This window comes from Otolemur garnettii, unplaced genomic scaffold, assembly GCF_000181295.1.
Source record: "Otolemur garnettii isolate 467f Iridium unplaced genomic scaffold, OtoGar3 scaffold00013, whole genome shotgun sequence".
NCBI classification, from domain to species: domain Eukaryota; kingdom Metazoa; phylum Chordata; class Mammalia; order Primates; family Galagidae; genus Otolemur; species Otolemur garnettii.
The window spans coordinates 1,165,332-1,175,325 of NW_003852408.1; the positions used below are offsets into that span (position 1 = coordinate 1,165,332).

At 56.6% G+C, this 9,994-nt stretch overlaps 1 protein-coding gene across 1 annotated transcript; it reads right to left on the reverse strand.

Annotated features, from left to right (window-relative positions):
• Positions 1 to 205: 205 nt before the first annotated feature.
• PRSS56 (protease, serine 56) lies at positions 206 to 5,400 on the reverse strand. Its single transcript, XM_003784857.1, has 13 exons — positions 5,166 to 5,400; positions 4,431 to 4,538; positions 3,999 to 4,052; positions 3,706 to 3,895; positions 3,259 to 3,358; positions 3,011 to 3,170; positions 2,666 to 2,808; positions 2,303 to 2,465; positions 1,941 to 2,114; positions 1,689 to 1,853; positions 1,529 to 1,591; positions 1,097 to 1,203; positions 206 to 685 (listed from the first exon to the last, which is right to left on the reverse strand). Exons 1-13 carry the CDS (start codon positions 5,263 to 5,265, stop codon positions 401 to 403), a joined length of 1,812 nt encoding a protein of 603 aa, XP_003784905.1. The 5' UTR covers positions 5,266 to 5,400; the 3' UTR covers positions 206 to 400.
• Positions 5,401 to 9,994: the final 4,594 nt, after the last annotated feature.

A 9,994-nucleotide genomic window follows, 5' to 3' on the forward strand; every position in this document is an offset into this window, starting at 1 on the left:
CAGCCGTGGATGGGAGGTTGACAGACAGGCCAGCTGCTGCCACTTCTTGGGAGGCAGAGATATGCTCAGATGGGGCTTTGCATTCTCTCTCTGGCTTCTCTGTGACCACTGCCAACTGCTTCCGGACGCTGGGCCCTGCCTGGGCCCCACTCTTGAGATCAAATGTCCACCCACTGGGCCCCATCCCAAGAAAGCTCCAAGGTTGTTTCCATGGATTATAAATAACATTTATTAAAGCAGCTGTGATTATCTGATTGCAGACCTGGGAAGACAAATGGGCCCAGGACACCCCACCCACCCATACACACCCAGCCCACTGTGGCAGTGACAGTATGTCATTGTGTTTTCTTAACCCCTCGCAGCCTGTGGGAGCGGGAAGTCCTCACCAGGGCCCAGGGGCTCATGGTTGCTTGGCTGGGGGGATCCGAGGGCTCAGGGGATGGTGCCCCTTCCTCCCCAACCCCTGCCCTACAGCTATCTGGGGTCCCTCAGTTTCTCCTTCTGCCAGGGAGGCCAAGCGGAAGGACTGTAGGGCTTGTACCAGCAGCCGAGGGAGGCTGCGAGCCAGTGTGGCCGGCTCCAGGCCCACCAGGCCACTGAAGACCACATATCGGCCCCCCAAGCCTGCCCGCACCCAGGCTCTGAATAGCCCGGTCAGTGTCTTGGAGCCCAGATCTGCCAGGACCTACAGAGGGAAGAGAGAGGGTCAAGAGCCCAGAAAGATACTCCTCTCTTCCTGGACTCCAGAAACTCCCACCTAGACCCATTTCCCTCCCCTTTGCCTAAATCTGACCCCTCCAGACCCTCTACTCATACCTGCCTCCCACATCCCCTTAGTGGTCCAGCTTACAGGCAGGCGTCCATCCTCCCTCTCCCTCCTCCTGATCCTCCTGAGCCTTCCACCTCCACCCCCGAGCTGGGGCAGGGGCAACTCCAGGCTGGGGCGGGGAGATCCTCCCTCCAGCTATGGGGTGGGTACCCCTTCTCTCCCCTACCCAACAGGGCTAGACATTCTGCACCTTCTCTGGCCTGAGCTCCAGCCAGGTCAGCCTTCCCAGGCCACTGTGAAGCAGTCTGGGGAAGCCTGGGGACCCACCTCATGAAAGTTCATAGCCAGGTGCTCTGAGGGAACCTGTAGGATCCAGGCATGGGCACCCTGAAGGGCAGCCAACTTCTGTCTCAGAGGCTCCAGCCCAGGGCAGCCTGCAGGAAGGGGAGTAACAGAGAAATAACCTCTGTGGGAACCGGGGACTTCAGAACAGCTCCTAAGGGAGACTTATCCTCCTCATGTAACAGATGGGCTCTCAGAGAAGTTAAGCCGTAACACCAGGCAGGGTATTTCGGTCTGACACTGATGAGAGCCCAAAGTCACAAGTCCCAGTAAAGAATCCTCTGCTTTATTCGGGGAGGAGGAGAGTGGGTCTGCCCTGTCGCCCGGTGGGATAAGTGCTTCGAACCCTGGGAAGCCCCTCCTGGCTTTGCCCGGCTCTGAGCTTACTTCCCTCCCGAAGGTCCCTGGGGGTGTTACCGTTGGCTTCCCCACGCTGCTCTGGCCTCGGCTTCTGGAACCGTATGCCGGAAGCCCGCGGTCCTGGGAAAGCAGGGTTAGAGAAAACTGACTCGGCTTTGCAGGGTGGGGTCAGGCGGGACCCGGAGGGGACTGGGCTGGGCTGGAGGGCGCGGGGTACCTGAGTGCAGCCACAGCTCGCGGGCGAGGTGCCCTCGAGACTCCCGGAGCGAAGGAGCGGGGTGAGCCAGAGAAGGGGCCAGACGCCGCAGCCCCGGGCGCGGGCCGAGCAGCTCCTGGGCGTTCCGCAGCAGGCCCAGCAGCGTGTGCGCCAGCGAGCGCAGCTCTGCGAGCGGGACAAGGATAGGAGTGGTGGTCAGAGGTGGGCCTAGGCCCACTGCCCCATGTCCATGCCCCAGGGAACAGCACTGACCACATCGTCGTCGGCGCTGCAGGCACTGCTGGTGCGCCAGGCGCGCACAGGCATCCTCGGACCCACGGCACAGGCGCGCGTAGAAGGCGCAGAGCTGAGCGGCTTCTGCTGGCAGCTCCTCGGGCGGATCCCAGGCCAGAAGCTCCCTACAGCTGGGCTCGCGACTGGAGGAGACTGCTGCAGGCGGGGCAGGGGCCAGCTTACCCCCTGTTTTGGGCCCTAGACCCTGCCGCCCTTCCCAAAGGAAGAAAGGCTTTTCTGAAGCAGGAGGAAGCTGGGGGTGGGCCCAGTGAAAATGGGATTGTCTCACGGCTATCCGCGGGGACACTCCAGGGCAGGGAGGATAGGGAGGGAGTGCTTACCGCCCATCTGTTCCTGGAGCCAGTCCTTGAACACTGCCACTCGAGTGTAGACCCCTGGCTTCCCTGGTTCCCCACAGCCATCCCCCCAGGAGGTGACTCCAAACAGGACCTCCTTGGTGCGAGGGCCAGGCTCAGAACAGGTCAAGGGGCCTCCAGAGTCACCCTGCAGGGCCAAAAGTGAGGACACTGCATTCACCTCTCCCCAGTTATGTTGCTGCTGGGAGCTGGCGCTTAGTTAACACTTGTTTCAATATTAGAGGCTCAGAGAAGTTAAGTGACAGCCAGGCCTAAGGAAAGGAGCCATCCTGCTTGTGAGGTGCAGCTTAGCTGCCAACACCCCCTTCAATCAATGTGGGTTCATACCTGGCACGAGTCAATGCCTCCCGCCAGGTAACCAGCACAGAGCATTGTGCTGGGGCGCAGTGCAGGCCCCAGGGCCCTTTGGCAGGTGTCCCGACTGAGCAGGGGCACTCTGGCTTCCCTCACTGCCTCAGCCTCAGGCCCATCTGCAGGGAAGGGGTAGAAGGGGCTTAGGTTTGGAAGGCAGTAGTAGGCCCTGTGGCGCCCTGTGGCGTTCCCTTCCCACTGCCTTCCTTGATTCTTGCCCCTTTGCAAGATCCTGCAACATTTTGCAAAGGCAGCTGGACCTTCCCAACCTCCGTTGCCCCATTCTTCCCACATGTGGCTCACCCAGGCTCTGTCCACTACCTTCAAAAAGGGCCCCCCAACCCGCGATGGCGCAGGCCGTGCCGGCGGGGGGCTCCTGGGGCTCCTGGGGTAGGCACACGGGGCGCGCCGGTCCTGCCGGACTCACTGGCGTCCACAGCTGCACCAGGGCCAGGTCGTTGTGGAAGGTTCTCGGGTCAAACTGAGGAGGGGGTGGCGGCGCAGTGTCAACGAGATGTGTGGTGGGGATGCTGTTCCCAGCTCTGAGGACCTGGGGACTGTCCTCTCACCTTGGGATGGGGCAGGATGCGGTTCACTGGCACTTCTTCAGCTTGCTCTCCTCGGGGCCCCTCGGCTAGGGTCACAGTCCACAGAAGCTCATTTGGGGCGCTGCGGGGGGCGAGCGGCGAGTGAAAACGCAGGAAGGACAGGTGCGCAACGACTCCCTCGGGCTTCTCCACCCCTCCGGCCTCGGGCACCACCTAGCAAGCCCGCATGCCGGGCTTCGTCCACTTGGGAGTAGGGCAGGCTGGCGGGGTACACTTATTGTCCCCTTGAGGCGAATGCCCCGCGCAGTGCCACCTCTGCATGCTCCTGGAGGCCGGGAAGCCCTGTGCAGGCTGCCGCCAGGGGGCGGCAGAGACCGGCTCTCCCCGGCGTCTGCCGCAGACAACTGGGCAGGCTCTGGACCTGGCGTTGGGGACCCGGGCTAAGCAGGGGTCCGAGGGCCGACATACCCCACAAAGCAGTGCGCTGCCGTGAGCACCCAGGACGCTGCCACCAGAACGCCGCCGCACAGAGGTTGCCCGCCGAGCTGCAGCCTCACCAGCCAGGGCCAGGCCCCCGGCGGTGCCGTGCTGCCCCCGACTATGCGGCCGTGAGCGCGAGTCACATTGGCAGTGCTAGGGCGCCTCTCGCCACATGGCCCTAGAAAGGCGCAAGCGGTGTCACCAAGGACAAGTTCTGGCCATCCTTACCATGGAGGTCTACCTGGTCCTCAACCCTACCCCTGGAGCTTTTTCAGCCTCACCTGGCTCAGGTGGGTCCTGGAGGAGAGGTGCTTGAGGCCTGGATCGCCCAGGTCCTGCTGAGAAACAGACCTTTTGAGTCTCACTGCCATCCTCTTGCCTGTCCTCCGCACTAGGCTGGGCCTAAGCGCCCTGTCCCCGCTACCATTCTCCTGTCCCCACCCTCTAGCTCACAGGTTCTATTTCTAAAGCCGAGAACGTCTCATCATTCACATCAGGAGCCCAGGCTGCCTTTGCACAACTGCGCCCCAGCCTGGCATGCCCTTGCCACTTGGACAGACCTTAATAAAAGTCTTCCTCGCAGCCCCACTCAGTCTCTGCCCCCAGGAGGGGACTTAAGTCCCAAGGGAAGGCATAGGGATGGGGAAAGACAGGAGAATGGGCCCAGTGTGACAAGTGCTTGTTCATGGGGATTGGGAGGCAGTGGGCACAACCTTGGCACTCGTGCGCTCTGTGCTGGATCTCCATCACCACTCGGTTAACAGCCCACTGGGCGCTCCTCTGGGCTGCCTGCAACGCCTGTGTCCCTTGGGTGGACAAAACTGCTGGGACATAAGGCACAAAATCATGCGTGGTCAGGGAAGAGCCTCAGGTCCAATTCTGGTGGCCCAGACCCTGGGAAATGAGACTGGCTCCTTGAGCACTAGGGCGGCATGATGAAGAGGGTGAGCCCTGGGGCCCAGGGCAGCACTCAAAGCAGATGGACCCAGAGTCTCAGCCCAAGATATCTCCATAATTAAAATGAGCTGGACTGGAATCTTTGAAAAGTGCCTTTCCTTAAAAATATAAAAGAAAAAAACCCACCACAAAGATACAGACATCACAGAACTCAGGCTTACTGACTTAAAGTACCTGTGGTTAGGTCACCCACCTTGGGCCCCAGACAGCCCTGAGTATGCTGCTCCAGGCCTTTCTCTCCCTGCCAAGCCTGGAACTTTCTCTAAGTACTCTTTGGCAGTACTCGCCAGCTCAGATTTCCAGCCTCATCTTTTTTCTTCCTTCCCTACCTATGTCTCAGTTCATGCTTCTTCTCCATCAGGGTGGGCAAAAGTGGTCAAAGGCCCTTTGAGTGGGATGACAAGCCTGTCTTCCTCCACCTTGCCTACCTGGGCCTCACTTCCCTATGCCCCTCCTGCCTCAGCCGCTCCCTCAGACCAGCCGGGACTTACCTTGCAGGATGCTGGGGGGCAGGCGCATGTACAGTGGGTGTCCATAGGCAGACCACGAGTCTGGGAGGGGCAGCAGCAGCAGCAACACAGCCAGCAGCATGGTGACCAAGAGTTGGAGCGAGAGACCACGTCCTCTTTGCGTCTCAGGGTCCACCTTCCAGGCGCGTATCCTTCAGTGCCCGCTTCCCACTGCCTTTCTGCCCCTGGGCACTGAATTCTTGTCCCTCAAACCATCTGATCCTGTTCTCTTACATCAAAATTATCTGCCTCTCTTAGTCTGGCCCTCACCTGGCTCTTAACTCCTAGGAGCCCACAGGGGACTAGGGCTGTGGGGGCTATATAGAGGACAGCCTGGGGGGAGGTGTGCATGGGAGGGTGGCCAGGATTGGGGGAGGGAATGGAGTAGTGGGCTTGACCCTCACCTTTGAAGTCTCATCATCCCAGCTCTGAGCCCCCCTTCTGTCAAAGGAGCCCTTGTTTCTGCGGCTCCATCAAAGGGGCCAAGACAGGGGAGAAGAGCTGACGGTTGGGCCGAGGGCCAGACAGAGGGGGGCTGGTGGGCAGGGGCGGGTCCTGTCTCTGGGGCTGGGATGGTGGGTATTCTCATCTGCCTCTACCCCCAGGAGTTTACCGCTGTGCTGGGTGCAGACACTCCTGGAGGGAGGAGCGTGGGGGTGTCTAGGATTTCTCAGCGCCCCACCCCCTGAGGAAGCCCTTGAGCTCCCCGCCCCTCTGCCCCTAATTGCTTGGCAGCGGCCCTCCCCAGTGTGGCCATTTCTAAGGATGATCAAAGCAGCCTAATTATCGGCGTAATTGCCGCACTGGGGGTGGTGGAGTGGGAAGAGGCCAAGGCAGGCAGACGCTGGAATGGCGCAGGGAGGAAGGCGTGAGATGAAAGGCCCACAGTGGCCCAGTTCGTAGAGGACAGGCCCCAGCAGCTTCTGACGCTCTCCCAGACCCCCCATCCCCGCACAGTGCCAGCTCGGCCTGTCCGGCATTGTTCTCAGTTGCCATGACCCTGATCTGGCAGGAGGGAGTCTTCTAGAGTCTGATAGGCAGGGCTACAAACAGGCAGTTCTCCTTGGCTCAAGTTACCACCTGGGGCAGGGGGTGCCCTTCTGCCCTGCAGAATGCTCTGGGGCCCAAAAAGTACTCTGACACTCCAATTCATGCTGGCGACCTTAGTTCCACTTTGGTGGCAGTATTTATATCACAGGAATCAGCAAATGCTATGAGCCCTCTGGCTCTTTTCCCCTGGAAACCCAGTTGTCCGCCACTCACAAGCACACCACTTCCCAGCCACATTGCACTTTATAAAGGCAAGACCTCTGATTCAAGAATGCCAAGAAAAATTTTTATTTTTTGTAGCAATGAGGATCTCAATATGTTGCCCAGGCTGGTCTCAAGCTCCTGGCCTTAAGTGATCCTCCTGCCTTGGCCTCTCAACGTACTGAGATTACAGCCTGGCCTAATTTGTCTGTGTATGCGTTGTTGTGAGTGAATGTTATGAAGTCAGAAACTACTCATATTCATCAGAGAATGATCCAAAGAATCTCCAAATTCTTGGCAGAGAGGTTGTTAGCTCAACACAACATCAATATGAAGGACAAACAGAGGTTTGAGAATGTGTTAGAGGGAAGATTATCTGTGGTTCCAAGAAACAGCCATCACAACAGAGGACCCAGCCTCATAGTCCTCCGGGGGAGAGGCCGACAGCTTCCACCTATCCCTGAGCTTCCAGCCCACGGGTTCTTGCAGCCAGGCCTAGGGGATAAAGGCCTGGAGCCAAGCCCCCACGCCACAGTTCTGTGAATACTTCCCTCTGGGAATTCCTGGAGAAGGATGGCAGGAAGCATCCTTCTCAGGACACTTGAGTTCTCACTGCTTGGAACCTGCCAGGCCAGAGCATTGCTGTTCCCCACTTCTCTGCTGCCTCCATGTCTTCAGAGTGGCAAGACGAGCAACCAGACCAGAGCTGCTGTCTCTACTTCCTGTCCCTTCTGCACCAACTCACCTCAAGATGATAGCCCAGCCACTGCCAAAGAAAAATGAGAAGCCTTACAGTATGGATTACAATTCTGCTCAAACCTGGTCCCACAGCTCTCTGGTTCTCCTGCTGACTTCCTGTCCCCACAGCCTGGTCACGAGCCCTCTCTTCTTCTCTGTGTACACCCCACCCAAGTCAATTTCATCCACTTAGATGGGTCATTTCTTGAGAACCACATCTAAATCTATGTCTCAAGAAATTATTGTTATAATTATTTGGAGACACTGTCTTACTTTGTCACCCAGGCTGGAGTGCAGTGGTGCAGAGCTCAAAGTAGCAGCCTTATATGTCTAAACTCAGCTGATCCTCCCTCAGCCTCTACAGCAGCTGGGTCTATGGGCTCATACCACTATGCCTGGCTAATTTTTATTTTTTGTCGCAACAGGGGTCTCATTATGTTGTTCAGGCTGATCTCAGTCTCCTGTACTCCTCAGCCTCCCAAAGTGCTAGGATTACAGCCATGGTACCATTCCTATTTTGTTTATTTATTATTTTATTTTATTTATTTTCATTTCATTTTACTTTTGAGACAGTCTCACTCTGTTACCCAGGCTAGTGGCATCAGCCTAGTTCACAGCAACCTCAAACTCATGGGCTCAGGTGATCCTCTTGTCTCAGTCTTCTGAGTAGCTGGGACTATAGGTACCCGTCACAACACCCGGCTAGTTTTTCCTACTTTTAGTAGAGATGGGATCTGGCTTTTGCTCAGGCTGGTCTCAGACTCCTGAGCTCAAGTGATCCACTGTCCTCAGCCTACCAGAGTGCTGGGATTACAGGTGTGAGCCCCTGCAGCACAAATAATTTTATTTATTATTACTTATTCCTGCACTTGTTTCTTGTCTGTTTCCCATTGAAATGTGACACAGAGGCCTTCTAGGCTGCTGTCCCTGTAGCTCCTCTTGTCGCATAACCCTCTTGTATTCTTCAGAGCAATCATTTCTGTGTTGCAGGTCATTGAAGGGGGTTCCTGCCTGGTGGACGGGGCTTAGTGTTCCACTGTCTAGTTAAGTGGGCACCAGCAGCAGGCCCCAGGTCTCTCCCAGTGAGGTACCTGGCTCAGAATCTGTGCCATTCCTCCCAGCTCCCACCCCCAAGCAAAAAAGAAAACAAAAGGGGGAAAATAGGTGCAGACCTATTTCCCCCAGCAGGGCTGGGAAGGAGGACTATGAGCTCAGGAGCAATCAAGAAATTCCTGGATCAGGGATAGGCAGGTGCCAGAGGGAAAGGCTCACATTTCCATGCCCAGTTGGAGGTCAGCTTAGCCAGAGGACTGACCCAGGAACTTCCACAGTGATGATGTGGGAGACTGCTGAGTGGGGAGGGGCTCCACAGCCCTGCTGTGTGGCTCCTGGTCTCTAAGAATCAGCAGATGAATCTGGGATCCTGCATGTGCTACAGGCCTGAGTGGATGAGTCCAGTGACTTTAGGCTTTCAGAGACCCCTGAAGTGTGAGGGGCAAAGTACCGCAGAGTGTGCACTGGCTGTATATGGCTTCCACACACAAGTCAGGCAGGCAGGACTGGTAGCATAATTTGCTGGGGTCCCAGGGCAAAATTAAAATGTGGGTCCCCTTGTTCAATAATTATTAAAAATATTTCCTTTTCTCCATAATTCTGAAAAAAAATTAATTGAAATTATAGAAAGCCCAAATTATTAAGAATGTTAAATAGCAACGGCAGAACATTATACCAAGTACGAGGCCTTGCTGAGCGCCGGCCCTGTGCCCAAGGAGCCTCCCTGAGTGAGCCCTCCGTTGGCAGCAGCTGGGGCTTCTGGTGCTGTTTGTGCCAAGCTCTGAGCAGCAGTAGGGCAGTGGCTATCGTTTTGGGGACTCCCTCCAAGCAAGTCAATAGCTCAGTGTCGCTTCCTCTGTCCCTACCCCAACACCCAAGAGCCTGTTCCTATAGGCTGTAGAGTCTAGGGCTTCTGATCTTTGGCAAAGGGAGGGGAGAAAAGAGAGAGACTGGAGCTTCTTTTTGTTTGTTGTTTGTTTTTGCAGACAAGGTCTGGTTGTGCTGCCCAGGCTGGAATGCAGTGGCTTCACAGCTTGCTGCAGCCTCAGGTTCCAACTCTTGGCCTCAAGCAATCCTCCAGTAACCCTCCCAAAGTGCTGGGATTACAGGTGTGAGTCACCAGGCCCAGCCAGAGACTGGAATTTCCATGAACAATGGCCAGGAAGACAAGATTCTAGCCTAGGGGATGGAGAAGGCCTAGAATCTGGCCCAATGTGGAGAAGGCAGCAGCCTCTTCCCATGGGAAAGGGGCTCCATCTGGCAGAGCCTAGAAAAATTAAACTGTCTCAAATCTTGTCCCCATGAGTTGAGAGTCCCCAGTAAGAGTGAAAGCTCTCTGCAGTGTGTTTGATCCTTTGTCTTATGTCTGCTGTAGGAGAGCAGGACTAGTCTGATCTCACCAGAGTGGGACACCCATATGCCAAGTGAAGGGACGATCAGTGTGGGCCCCTCCTGCCCCAGGGCTAAGTTTCCTGCCCCCTGGCCCTTTGACTTCAATCTGCTCTAAGTGGTGCTGGAATCTCCCCTCCCCTGCCAGCTCCCCTTCTATGCCCAGGGGCCAAGGCCCGAAGCCAGAGGCTTGTTCAGTGCCCTTACTCTCATGCCCAGTCCTGTCTGTCCAGTCCTAGGGCCACTCTCTAACAGGCCTAGCTGTTCCTCTTCCTCCAAGTCAAGAGGTCAGGGGAAGAGAAGTGGCCTTTTTGGAGGGACCTGTGGACACTAGCACTTAACACAGTTATTTCCAGATAAAGGGAATTAATATGGCTTAG

What these genes read in the sequence shown, in the direction of transcription:
- PRSS56 (XM_003784857.1), bottom strand. Translation starts at nt 5,265, where the DNA reads ATGCTGCTGGCTGTGTTGCTGCTGCTGCTGCCCCTCCCAGACTCGTGG. An exon ending in GCAGCGCACTGCTTTGTGGG is followed by an intron (nt 3,359 to 3,705) that starts GTATGTCGGCCC and finishes CGCCCCCCGCAG; the next exon opens with CGCCCCAAATGAGCTTCTGT. An exon ending in CGAGCTGTGGCTGCACTCAG is followed by an intron (nt 1,592 to 1,688) that starts GTACCCCGCGCC and finishes CTGCTTTCCCAG; the next exon opens with GACCGCGGGCTTCCGGCATA.